Raw genomic sequence first — 14175 nt, forward strand, 5'->3', positions numbered from 1 at the left:
TCCCCATATCTGACAAGAGTCAATCGACGGTTGACGCAGCGCTTTTGTGCCCTCAGCGCACACGGGTTTCCGTAGGTCCTGCCGTCGCTGCCACACACAGGGTTGTACTCGAGGGTGCAGACCCCGGGGCAGTTATGTCGCTCCTGGGCTAAAGGGGGAGGGGGACAGAGGGCATATTGGATATTAAGAGGGTTACATTCTTAAACATTTCGACACCCGAGCACACATATTTGACAGGGCTTTCATAGGTGTTGTGGGCATTTTCGTGTGTAGTTTTAAGACCCTGGTGATAGTTGCAATGCAAGATGGCAATGCAAGATGGCGCCACTATAAACACTTGCCTGCGCCACAACAGGCTGGGGCCGACCATCAGGCCCTACTACGAAGGAAGGCCTACCGGCGCAACAGGCGACGACGTAAAAAAAAAAAAAAAAGTTTCTACTGTATCATGAACCTAAAAAAACACTCGTTAAAACCCTTTTCAGCTTTTGAAAATAAGTGATGTAAGAGATGGAAGCGTGTGGAAATACAGATCAGAGTGTCGTAATAAGGGGAAGGGGTGCTAAGTTTTGTGAGGTGGGTAGGAAACGGAGGTGTGGGTGGTGATGGTGTTCTGGGGTGCGAGTACTGGGGAAAGGAGGTGCTACTTGGGTTGGGGTAGTGAAGCGTGTAATGGTAATCAAAAAGGTTCCAAAGGGTCAGGGTTGTTTGATTTATATCAAGTTGATTTAAATCAAGATTTAAATCAAATGATTTTTTTTAATCATTTATTTATATCAAGATTTGTTATTTCATTTTTTTAATGTCGTTGATTTAAATCTTGATCTTATTGCAGGGCAACAACATAGAATGGAGAAAATAAACAAAGAAAACACTAACTTTGATATCAATATTTTCCATGACAACTTCACAAATTTTCCTGAGTGATTAGTCCATTATATATATCTTCCGTCAGCCACACCTGGTCCGTCCAGTGTCCTGGAGCAGAACAAGACACTGACCGCCTTTCTGACAGTATCTTGCTAAGGCAGGGTGATGGTTTCAAAAGTGTTTAACAACATAAGCCCCATGTACTCAGCCATAACGCTTGCTCCCATCTTTACTCTTTTGGCTGGCCCCAGCCAATTGGTGGAGCAGGGAACTGTTTTACAGTGCCGCCATCCTGCTTTGCTAATCCCCCCCCCCCCCCAGAATGGGACAAAAACACCAAATACAGGAAGTGGCAGTAAAGGAAATATTTGAAATATATCCCCCTATTTTTCAAAGAATCACTTCACATACTCACATGGATCATCCACAGCCTTTTCTGATACTTTCATTTGAAGCTGCTGTCATTTTTCTTTGTGCAATTTCAGTTAGGACATGTCCAAAACATGATATGATCTGCTTAGACTTTTAAGGGACTAAACAGAGTTGTGGTGTATTACTGGCTCATTGCTGGCTGGCTGCGGCTGGTCAGTCTTTGGATTGGCTCAAACAGCCAACCAGATTAGTTATGGTGATGGAATATGATACAAGAATACTCCAAAATGTGTTTTAAACCAATGTAAAGAAAATTGAGGTTTACATTCATATAATTATTTTCATTAATAAAAAAAATCGATTTAAAATCTAATAAATCTGATTTAAATAAAAAAAGTCCGATTTAAAAAAAAAAAAACAACAACCCAGGAAAGGCATTACCCAGGCATACAGAGCAGGTGTGACCTCTGGGTTGATTACAGTTTACCTTCTCGAGGTTTCCCCAGGTACCCATTTAGCCAGTATCCACCAGCCTGTAAGGGAGAATTAAGAGCTAGGTGGACTGCTCGATGAGTGGCCAGGGCAGAATCGAACTCGTTCCCGCTGATTCGTAGCTAAGGGTACTAAACAGTGCACCACGGAAGTCAAGATCCACGGAAAAGCGACTCTTGCATGGAGGCTCTTTCTATTTTTATGTATGTACAGCTATTTTTGAGAGCTACGCGCTAGCGCGCGCGAGAGAGAGAAAGAGAGAGAGAGAGAGAGAGAGAGAGAGAGAGAGAGAGAGAGAGAGAGAGAGAGAGAGAGAGAACCTAACAATCATCTTTCTACTAAACTGACTCGTCTAGAAATATTTAAATGAATCACTGCTACTATGATGCTATTTGTATACCAGGAAATTGTTGTTTTTTATTTATCTTATTTTATTTTATTTTTACTTTTATAAGTGAAAAGAAAATGCGAGCCGCGAGGAAAGTACGTGCTTAAAACTACTTGTTCTTACCAGCTCGTGATATTTAGCATTCTAGTGACGATTGGGAACAAAAAGTAGTTGGAAGTAATAATGCGCTTAAACTTACTCGTTACCTACTTGTGTTTGGAAATATTATAATGACGTTTAAGAACAAAAGGTAAATGGGCAGTTAAATTTTGATAGACAGAAGGACCCAATTAAACAGATTAGGACCAAAAACGGAAGCTGTCATATGGAATCTCTCTCTCTCTCTCTCTCTCTCTCTCTCTCTCTCTCTCTCTCTCTCTCTCTCTCTCTCTCTCCTCGACTCCTGGGGCTGCTCAAAGGACCCAATTAGATACCCATTAGCTCCAAAAAATGGCAACCACGTGCTATAGATTTGTCTCAGATATTTCGGTTTAACTGCGCAATGTAAATTCGTACGCTTTCCTCTAACGGACAGACATCTCTCAGGTCAAGATTTCTGTCTAATAAATCAACACTGACGTTGCATATTTCCTTTTAACTTTTGCATATAAATTCTAAGCTGCACGATCTCTATTTTTGCCTATGAACTCAAAACTGTGGAGGTAATTTTTGTCAATAAATAACTAAAAATAACCTGCGCCTGTAAATTTTACTTATAAACTGAAAACTTATTGTAATTTTTGTCTATAGATTCAAAACTGTGATTGTATTTTTTGCCTATTAACTCAAAAACTTCGCTCATGTTTTTTTGCCTGTAAGCTCAACACTGTGCTTGTAACTCCTGCCTATAAGTGGAAAACTGAAGTATTGCAATTTCTGCATGGTAACTGAAAACTGCTCTTGTAACTTTTGCTTATGAACTTGAAAACGATTGTAACACTTTCTTTATAAACACACAAAACTACGCTTATAATATTTTCGTATAGATTCAAAACTACACTTCAAATTATCCATCCACATTCTCCGTTTCAACTTCGCGATGTTTTGTTTCCTTGCGCAAAGTCAGAGCGCGCCGTCTGTTGTTTACATTTCGGCAGCACAGCGAACCTTGCTCTCAGACGCTTTCGGCCCTCACCACAACGATTTCCAAGGTTACAAGGAATATATGTCTGGTTCTCATGAGTGTCTTCATCGTTCACGGTGCAGAAGAAGCCTTGTCCAACCTTTACTAGGTTCACAAAACTATCCGTGGACATATGCACAACTCTTACGAAATCTTTGACAAATATGTGTGTAGGCCCCGAAGCGTTCGAGAATATGAGCGTTAAGTTCAACTGTCATGCTTCTTTGTATTATTTAATCATTAAAGTAAAACTTGAAGGTGATGGTGAAAAAAATGATTTTATGAATAAAAGTGAACTGTTGCTCTATTATTATTATTATTATTATTATTATTATTATTATTATTATTATTATTATTATTATTATTATTATTACTACTACTACTACTACTATTATACCACTATTACTTCTACTGCTATGCACACTACTATTTCTACAACTACTATTACTGGTACTTACGCTGCCCCGTCACCATCAGCACCATCACCGCCACCATCGCCACCACCACGGTTCCTCGCATCATTTTCTTGTGTCCTTCAGCACAGAAAACGGAAAACCTGAAACGCAGAAACAGAAAACGAAAACTAATGTTAAGTTGAATATAAAAAGGAATAAAGGAAAATAAAATGGGAGAAGTGAAGGAAAATCATGAGGGAAGAAAGAAATGATGAAAGAAGAAAGAGAGAAAAAGGGAGAAGGAGAAGGGAAGGATGAAAGGAGGGAGAGTTGGAGGGAGGAGAACCGGCTACCTGTCCGAAATACAGACGGCAGGACAAGAGAGAGAGAGAGAGAGAGAGAGAGAGAGAGAGAGAGAGAGAGAGAGAGAGAGAGAGAGAGAGAGGGAGGGAAGTAAAGGAGATGGAGAAAAAAGAAGAAAAGGATACGAAGAAAGACAGACAAAGACAAAAACGCAAAAGAAACGTTAAAGAAAAATTCAAAAAGGCAAAATTTAGAGAAACAAAAGGGAAAAAAAATCACATCCCTTAAACACACATACACACATAAGAACATAAGAACATAAGAACGCAGGAGTCTGCAAGAGGCCGGTAGGCCTGTACGAGGCAGCTCCTTTGACCCTAAGCTCCCGTGTATCTAACCCCACCTAATATCGCTGTCCATGAATTTATCTAGTCTATTTTTGAATGTGACAATTGTATTGGCACTCACCACATGACTGCTAAGCCTATTCCACTCATCCACCACCCTATTAGTAAACCAATTTTTGCCTATGTCCCTGTTGAATCTGAATTTATCCAGTTTAAACCCGTTACTTCGTGTCCTACCCGGTTCTCTTACCAACAAAACCTTATGAATGTCTCCCTTATTAAAGCCCTTCATCCATTTATAAACCTCGATCATGTCTCCACGCACCCTTCGCCTTTCTAGAGAATGCAAGTTTAACTGTTTGAGTCTTTCCTCGTATGGCAAGTTTCTCAACCCCTGAATCATCTTAGTCATCCTCCTCTGCACACACACACACACACACACACACACACACTCACTCACACACTCACACTCACCTGCCACCCGACACACCTGGTTGCTGGAGAGAAACTGGAGCGTCTCCGGAACACCTCCTGGTTTTATCTGTACCTCGTGACGTCACACAAGCAAGCAGAGAAATCATTCTTGTGGTGGTTTAAGGCATGTGTGTATGTATATATAAAACAAGCCGCGCGCGCACACACACACACACACACACACACACACACACACACACACACACACACACACACACACACACACACACACACACATACATAAATATCATATGACCTTGTGGAAATCCTTGAGTCTCGTAAGAAGGAGGAGGAGGAATACATAGGAATACATAGGAAGAACAGACACCACAAGACCTATCGGTCTATGGCGAGGGTGTCTGTTTACTACCGCTACTACTAGTAATCTACGTGTGGTAGGATAGGACATAAAAGATGAAGGAGGAGAAGGAGGAGACGAAAGAGGGGGACAGGTGGAAACAAATCGCACGAACTAGGAAAATATTTCTTTACTGTTGACTCAACTAGGAAGGGAGGGAAAAAATCCTTGAGTTTCCGAAGTAAACCAGATCTTGAAGAGGAGGAGGAGGAGGAGGAGGACGAGGAGGAGGAGGAGGAAGAACAGTAGGAGGAGGAGGAGGAGGATCACAAAGAAACACAAAGGAAGTACAAATAACAGTAGAACTGATGGTCCTTACCAAGTTATTTGTAACAAGCTACATTAACTAATCAAAGGTGGAAGATGAAGGACAGCAAAGACGAAGGCTCCTTCCCCCCCCCCCCCTCCCTTCCCTCCAGCCAAAGCTGGCGGGAAAGGAAAAAGAACCATGCAGCATGGAAAAACTGCATGGAAATTATGTATAGGAAAGAAGAAAGAACTACCATTACTGCTACCACTAACCGGGCGATAAAAACGGATAAGGACACCATTATTCAAAAGAACTTAACGTTATTTCGACAATGAGTAATATCTTAGTTGCTGGTTGAATTCAAAATACTCGTCTAGTCTACTCTTGAAGGCCGTAACTGATGTACTATCAACGACATCACAGGGTAGAGAATTCCAAACATTAACGAATCGAGTGAAGAAGTGTTTGGCTTCGTGCGACGATAATCTTTTACCACTTATCTTGAAATTGTTATTTCTTCTTGTTGTATTTGATCGATCAATTGTAAAGTAATCTTCCGCATTAATATCACTGAATCCTTTAAACATTTTAAACACTTCTATTAGATCGCCTCGCATTCTTAGTTGCATAGGCTGAATAAATTTACTTCCTTAAGCCTTTGTTCATAAGATAAATTTCTCAACCTAGGAATAATTTTTGTTACTCTCCGTTGAACCCGTTCTAACTTTTCTACGTCTTTTCTGTAATAGGGAGACCAAAACTGTACACAGTACTCTAGATGGGGTCGAACCAGCGAATTTTAGATTTTTAGTATTACTTTTTCCGATTTATTATTAAAGACTCGTCCGATGAGGCCAACCAATTTATTTGCGGTTTTAACTACCTCTGAACAATGCTGACTGGGCTTTAAATCGCTTGAAATAGTAATTCCAAGATCCTTTTCTTTACTTACTGCAGAAAGTTGTTGGCCATTCATTATGTACTGAACCCGATTGTTATGGTTTTTGATGTGTAACACTTAACATTTGTCAACGTTAAATTTCATTTGCCATTGATTGGCCCAACGTGCAAGTCAATCTAGATCTGATTGTCATGCTTCTTCGTCGAGTGTCATAGTTACCTTACTAGCGATTTTTGTGTCATCAGCAAATTTTGATATTTTTCAAGTGAGCCCATCATCGATATCATTAACATAAATTAAGAAGAGCATGGGACCAAACACTGATCCTTGAGGTACGGCGCTTCTGACATCGAGCCAGGTAGATGAAACACCGTTTAGAACTACTCTCTGTTTCCGCTCAGAGAGCCAGTCTACAAGCCAATTGTGAATGTTGCCTGAGATACCGTGCGCCAATAGTTTACTGAGCAATCGTTGATGGGGGACCTTATCAGATGCCTTTTAAAAATCCAGATATATGATATCTACTGATCTGCTTTCATCGAACCCCTCAAAAATATAATGAAAAAAGTCAAGTAAGTTAATTAAACACGAACGCTTATTACGGAAACCTTGTTGCAAATTATTTATTATAAAATATTTATTAAAAGATGAAGGAGGAGGAGGAGGAGACGAAAGAGGGGGACAGGTGGAAACAAATCGCACGAACTAGGAAAATATTTCTTTACTAGGGAAAAATCCTTGAACTTCCGAAGTAAACCAGATCTTGAAGAGGAGGAGGAGGAAGAGGACGAGAAGGAGGAGGAGGAAGAACAGGAAGAGAAGGAGGAGGAGGAGGATCACAAAGAAACACAAACTAGGAAAATATTTCTTTACTAGGAAAAAATCCTTGAACTTCCGAAGTAAACCAGATCTTGAAGAGGAGGAGGAGGAGGAGGACGAGAAGGAGGAGGAGGAAGAACAGGAAGAGGAGGAGGAGGAGGAGGATCACAAAGAAACACAAAGGAAGAACAAATAACAGCAGAACTGATGGTCCTTACCAAGTTGTTTGTAACAAGCTACATTAACTAATCAAAGGTGGAAGATGAAGGACAGCAAAGACGAAGGCTCCTCCCCCCCCCCCCCCCCCATCCCTCCAGCCAGAGCTGGCGGGAAAGGAAAAAGAACCATGCAGCATGGAAAAACTGCATGGAAATTATGTATAGGAAAGAAGAAAGAACTACCATTACTGCTACCGCTAACCGGGCGATTTCAAAGAAACACATCCCAGAGTACTCCTTGCCGTGCTGATCACACAGGTAGCTCAAGGACCGCCGGGCAGAACCGGGGACACTCGGGGGCTGGGGGAGGAGAGGGGTAAGGGAAATGGATAAAAGTTAAGATTCGGTTGGATAAGGAAAGAGAAAGGGGATATGAGGATGTGGTAGTTGTGTGGTGCGGTATAATGTATCCCTCCTGATGGATAAGGGAATTGAAGGAGGATTTGAGGATTAGTTGATGTTAGTGTTGCGTGTTTAGGCAGATCTCATGTATGCTTTGTCTTCTTTTTCGTGCTGTTGGTTTTGCTATTGGATTAAAGATTGAAATGTTAAAGGGGAAGGAAAGGGGAAATAATGAGCTGATGTGGTATACGAATGTCAGCTTTCTCTCGTATATTCTTGCCTTTATTATTTTCTGCTGCTAGATTTGCTTTAGTGTAAAGCAGAGGTTCCCAAACTTGACGATGACGAGTCCCAGCCGAGGACCCCCAATCAAACAAAATTGATCATTACCATATCGGGATACCCAGTACTACCCAGTTCAACGTAGTCAATGGAATGGTTTTTATTTAGTACGCTGTGAAGCCACGCTTGTTCTTGCTGCAGCTGCTGAGGGTAAAGATGGAACAAAGTAGCAAATGAAAGAGACAAACGCATATGTGTGTACATTTTAGCAGCTGTTTACTTTCTGAATCACTTACAATTCTGGAAAGACATGTAAATGAAGTGTATACATTTGATATGGTTTTATTGTATAAATGTAACTATTATTCACTGTAAAGAAAAGTGTAAAAAAACAAAAACAAAACAATTATAAATTATTACAGTTCTAAACATAAACGTTATCGGTTAGTTAAGTATAACTAGTTGCTGTAGGTCTTCCCGTCGCTGCCACATACGGGATCGTACACAGCAGGGCAGAATCTTGGGCACTTCAGTTGCTAATCTGGGGAAGGGAAGAAAGGGAGATGGTAGTGTGCGCGTGTGTGTGTGGCCTTCTGTGTTGAGGGCATGAGTTGTGTGAGTGTGTTGCATGAGTTGTAGTGTTCTGTTTATATGTGTGTAAATAGCACGCAAAATTTTAAGGATAACTATGATATATCCAAAAACCTGTGCATATTATTTACACACACACACACACACACACACACACACACACACACACACACACACACACACACACACACACACAGTTTCATTTGGTAAAGCATTCCATCTTTCAATTACTGTTCAAGTAAAGGTAAAGGTGGGAGCATAGACCTTATCTACGCGTTGGTTATGGTGACATCCACAAAAAAAACATCACATGTCAACAGACGCACTCCCTACGGGTGGCTAGGGAGAGCTACTACTACCACTACTACTACTACTAATAATAATAATAATAATAATAATAATACCACCACTACTACTACTACTACTACTACTAATAATAATAATAATAATAATAATAATAATAATAATACCACCACTACTACTACTACTACTACTACTACTACGTATTGATAATAATGATAATAGTAATAATAATAATAATAATAATAATTAATAATAATAATAATAATAATAATAGAAACTACTACTACTACTACTACTACTACTATTAATATTACTACTGCTAGTACTTCTACTACTTCTGCTACTAATACTAATACTATTACTACTATTACTGTTACTTACTCGGACACTCCCCATTGCTGACCAAAGTCAATTGAGGGTTATTGCATCGTTTCTCTGCCTCCAGCGCACACCGGTTCCCGTAGGTCTTGCCGTCACTGCCACACACAGGGGCGTACTCCAGGGTGCAGATCCCGGGGCAGTTACCTTGTGGGAGAGATTGGAGAAGGGATTAGGAAAGTCTATTAATTAAGGGGAAATTGTGTTGATTTGGGTATATGTGGAAGTGTATATTGGTGATGTTATGGCACTACTACTACAAATGCTACTGTTGCCGCTGCTACTACTGCTACTGCTACTACTACTACTACTACTACTACTTACTCGGACACTCTCCATTGCTGACAAAAGTTAACTTCGGGTTGACACATCTCTTCTCTGCCTCCAGCGCACACAGGTTCCCGTAGGTCTTGCCGTCGCTGCCACACACAGGGGCGTACTCCAGGGTGCAGATCCCGGGGCAGTTACCTTGGGGGAGAGATTGGAGAAGGGATTAGGAAAGTCTATTAATTAAGGGGAAATGGTGTTGATTTGGGTATATGTGGAAGTGTATATTGGTGATGTTATGGTACTACTGCTACAAATGCTACTGTTGCTGCTGCTACTACTACTGCTACTACTACTACTACTTACTCGGACACTCTCCATCGCTGACAAAAGTTAACTTCGGGTTGACACATCTCTTCTTTGCCTCCAGCGCACACAGGTTCCCGTAGGTCTTGCCGTCACTGCCACACACAGGGGCGTACTCCAGGGTGCAGATCCCGGGGCAGTTACCTTGGGGGAGAGATTGGAGAAGGGATTAGGAAAGTCTATTAATTAAGGGGAAATGGTGTTGATTTGGGTATATGTGGAAGTGTATATTGGTGATGTTATGGCACTACTACTACAAATGCTACTGTTGCTGCTGCTACTACCGCTACTACTAAATCTAATAAATCTGATTCAAATAAAAAAAAGTCCGATTTAAAAAAAAAAATCAACAACCCAGGAAAGGCATTACCCAGGCACACAGGGCAGGTGTGACCTCTGGGTTGATTACAGTTTACCTTCTCGAGGTTTCCCCAGGTACCCATTTAGCCAGTATCCACCAGCCTGTAAGGGAGAATTAAGAGCTGGGTGGACTGCTCGATGAGTGGCCAGGGCAGAATCGAACTCGTTCCCGCTGATTCGTAGCTAAGGGTACTAAACAGTGCACCACGGAAGTCAAGATCCACGGAAAAGCGACTCTTGCATGGAGGCTCTTTCTATTTTTATGTATGTAAAGCTATTTTTGAGAGCTACGCGCTAGCGAGAGAGAGAGAGAGAGAGAGAGAGAGAGAGAGAGAGAGAGAGAGAGAGAGAGAGAGAACCTAACAATCATCTTTCTACTAAACTGACTCGTCTAGAAATATTTAAATGAGTCACTGCTACTATGATGCTATTTGTATACGAGCCGCGAGGAAAGTACGTGCTTAAACCTACTTGTTCTTACCAGCTCGTGATATTTAGCATTCTAGTGACGATTGGGAACAAAAAGTAGTTGGAAGTAATAATGCGCTTAAACTTACTCGGTACCTACTCGTGTTTGGAAATATTATAATGACGGTTAAGAACAAAAGGTAATTGTGCAGTTAACTTAAGATAGACAGAAGGACCCAATTAAACAGATTAGGACCAAAAACGGAAGCTGTCATATGGAATGTCTATCTCTATCTCTATCTCTATCGATCACAAGGAATATATGTCTGGTTCTCATGAGTGTCTTCAACGTTCACGGTGCAGAAGAAGCCTAGTCAAACTATTACTAGGTTCGCAAAACTATCCGTGGACATGTTCACAACTCTTACGAAATTTTCATCATATATGTGTGTAGGCCAGCGTTGCCAGATTGTCCTACTCATCCTCTTATGTTTGCCGAATTCAGAGCCATAACCTGTCTCCTCCACCCCATTAACTGACCATATATAGTTATCGTTGAAGTGGTTAATTATCGGTGTTTCTTGGCAATAGTTATGGCTCAGAAACCGGTAAATACTATGTTCTGAGGACGATAATCTGGAACGGTGGTGTAGGCCCCGAAGCGTTCGAGAATATGAGCGTTAGGTTCAACTGTCATGCTTCCTTGTATTATTTAATCACTAAAACTTGAACGTGACGGTGAAAAGAATGATTTTATGAATAAGAGCGAACTGTTGCCCTATTATTATTATTATTATTACTATTATTATTACTTCTACTGCTATATACACGGCTACTATATACACTACTACTACTACTACAACTACTATTACTGGTACTTACGCTGCCCCGTCACCATCAGCACCATCACCGCCACCATCGCCACCACCACGCTCCCACGCATCATTTTCTTCTGTCCTTCAGCACAGAAAACGGAAAACCTAAAAGACAGAAACAGAAAATGAAAACTAATGTTAAGTTGAATATAAAAAGGAATAAAGGAAAATGAAATGCGAGAAGTCAAGGAAAATAATGAGGGAAGAAAGCAGTAATGAAAGAAGAAAGAGGGAGGAGGAGGAGTGAAGGATGAAAGGAGGGAGAGATGGAGGGAGGGAAACCGGCTACCTGTCCGAAATACAGACGGCAGGACGAGAGAGAGAGAGAGAGAGAGAGAGAGAGAGAGAGAGAGAGAGAGAGAGAGAGAGAGAGAGAGAGAGAGAGAGAGAGAGCCCCCCAGCGGCGGGCCGTTGCCCGCTCATCAACATATATGTACACATTTACAATATGTAAGATGTAAAAATAAAGGAAAAAAAAAAGAGAGAGAAACAAAGGAGTAGAGAAAGAGAGGGAGGGAAGTAAAAGGAGATGGAGAAAGAAGAAGAAAAGGATACGAAGAAAGACAGAAAGACAAAAACGCAAAAGAAACAAAGAAAAATCAAAAAGGCAAAATTTAAAGAAACAAAAGGGAAAAAAATCACATCCCTTAAACTCACACACACACACACACACGCACACTCACACGCACACTCACCTGCCACCCGACACACCTGGTTGCCGGAAAGAAACTGGAGCTTCGCCGGAACACCTCCTGGTTTTGTCTGTACCTTATGACGTCACACAAGCAAGCAGGGAAATCATTCTTGTGGTGGTATTAGGCATTTATGTATGTATGGATGGATGGATGGATGGTTGGGTCGTATATACGAAGGTTAAAAAGTTAGCATCCTGCTAATCCGGCAAGCTACTTAATGTTATGGAAAGAAAAAGCAGGAGAGTCGTGTTTGTATGTATGTATGTATGTATAATAATAATAATAATAAACGGTTCATTAAGTGATTGCAGCTGTAAAGCTGAAGATATACATGTTAAAAATACAATATTGAAATAAAATAGAAAAAAAAAGTACAATGTGAAAGGGGTATAGGGGGTCTGGGGTGGTGGGGGGGAGGTGAGGTGGTGGAATGCAGCGCGTTAGTGCTGAAGGAGGCGAGTGTATGTATGTGTGTATGAATAAAAATATCACATATGTGAAGGTCAAAAGAAGTTAGATCGTTGTGCTTCTTCGTCTAAACTACTTCATGTTATGAATCAACTCTGAATGTAATGGATATATCAGGCAGGTGTGTAGAGTTTATTGGGATGTAATTCACGTTTGTATATATGTGTGTGTATGTATGTATGTATGCATGTATGAATCAATGTATTGTTTATATGAAGGTGAAAAATGGTTAGGTCATTATGCTGTTTTCTTCATAACTACGTAATGATATGATGCCAATATAGATGTTATGGCCGTAGTGTTGTGAATCCCATCCTAACACCGGTTTGTTCTTTACCGTAATGGAAACAACTCAAGGGCATAAAAATGGATTTAAAGATCCTACTGGCACTGCTCCTGTAAACAGATGAAAGATAGAGTAGCTGAAAGTGTCATATTTGGTTTCAAACATAGGAAAGTGTATCTTAACACAAACGATGCCCAGAGAACAGCTTCTACGCCTTTTCTTTTGTCATGTCGCTCCTGGTGGTGGAATTTCCCCTGAAGATTTAGGGGATGGCTACAAGGAGGAGGAGGAGGAGAAAGAAGAGGAGGAGGAGGAGGAGGAGGAGGAGGAGGCGAAGGCGTAGCAACAAAGTGGAAGGAGACCCTACCACCGTCACAGTCTGAGGAGCTGCTGTTTAAACATACGGGAAGATATACAAAGGGAAGAACACGTCATTGTGGGTGATGCTTATCTTGTGAAACTTGCAACACACCAACATAATAATTATCCCCATTGTAACTCGTGAACGCTGTAAGATCATGTGAGGTGCGTTGGTCTGGTGAGTTAGAGAGCGAAGCCATGGAAGTGGTGTGGTGAAGCGGTTCGAACCCTTTTGCATATGTGTGACGTCAGGAAGGCCATTCTAGCCACAACCTCAATGACATCGACCCTATTATGCACACTGGATAAAAGGTGTCAAGAGAGAGAACAATACTGCCAAATTATGTTTCTCCCTTTCTACTAGATCTGTCTTCTTCGCTCTTTTGTCTACGGGAACTTTAGGTAAAAATTGTCAAGAGATGAGGTATACTGGTAAATGATCCTTTCCTCCTCCCTTCCTTTCTTCTTCCTTTTAGATTTGTGCTCTCCTTCGCTCCTTATCTTGTGGGAACACTGGGTAAAAGTTGTCTCGAGGAAGAAGAAGAATGCTGAGATAATGATCGTTCCTTCCTTCCTTCCTTCCTTCCTTCTTTCCTTCTTCCTTTTAATTTGTCTTTTTTTCGCCTTTATCTTGTGGGCACATCATAGGTAAAAGCTATCAAGATGAAGAAGAACACTGTTATATATGGATTATTTCGTACTCCTCCTCTCCTTGTAGGGAATACCATTGTCTTTGTATATGTGTTTGTATTTTATATAGGCAGATAGACAAGCAGACAGACGAGGAGAGAAACAGACATAGTTACTCTTTCAAGCTGTCAAGATGAAGAAGAACAGTATTACTCGATGATTCTTCCTTCCTTATAGAATTTTTTCTCCTCGAA

At 41.0% G+C, this 14175-nt stretch overlaps 1 protein-coding gene and 2 long non-coding RNA genes across 3 annotated transcripts in view; 1 reads left to right on the top strand and 2 right to left on the bottom strand.

The window, feature by feature from the left end:
• Positions 1 to 97: 97 nt before the first annotated feature.
• Positions 98 to 4867, bottom strand: LOC126986270 (uncharacterized). The gene is made up of 3 exons (XR_007739471.1): positions 4765 to 4867; positions 3704 to 3801; positions 98 to 148 (listed from the first exon to the last, which is right to left on the bottom strand). It is a non-coding gene; the product is annotated as an uncharacterized LOC126986270 (long non-coding RNA).
• Positions 4868 to 7616: 2749 nt separating this feature from the next.
• Positions 7617 to 14175, top strand: part of LOC126986273 (uncharacterized) — a 22873-nt gene continuing 16314 nt past the window's right edge. The window contains exon 1 of the long non-coding RNA XR_007739474.1: positions 7617 to 7763. This is a non-coding gene — a long non-coding RNA (uncharacterized LOC126986273). The remainder of the gene's footprint in view (positions 7764 to 14175) is intronic.
• The window catches only part of LOC126986268 (four-domain proteases inhibitor-like), a 41869-nt gene continuing 35887 nt past the window's right edge, over positions 8194 to 14175 (bottom strand). Inside the window, 4 exon segments of the mRNA XM_050842242.1 lie at positions 8194 to 8475; positions 9210 to 9353; positions 9531 to 9674; positions 9840 to 9983. Coding sequence (XP_050698199.1) covers positions 8393 to 8475; positions 9210 to 9353; positions 9531 to 9674; positions 9840 to 9983 — 515 coding nt within the window. The 3' untranslated portion in view covers positions 8194 to 8392.

The sequence above is a fragment of the Eriocheir sinensis genome, chromosome 61, assembly GCF_024679095.1.
Source record: "Eriocheir sinensis breed Jianghai 21 chromosome 61, ASM2467909v1, whole genome shotgun sequence".
Lineage (NCBI taxonomy): Eukaryota > Metazoa > Arthropoda > Malacostraca > Decapoda > Varunidae > Eriocheir > Eriocheir sinensis.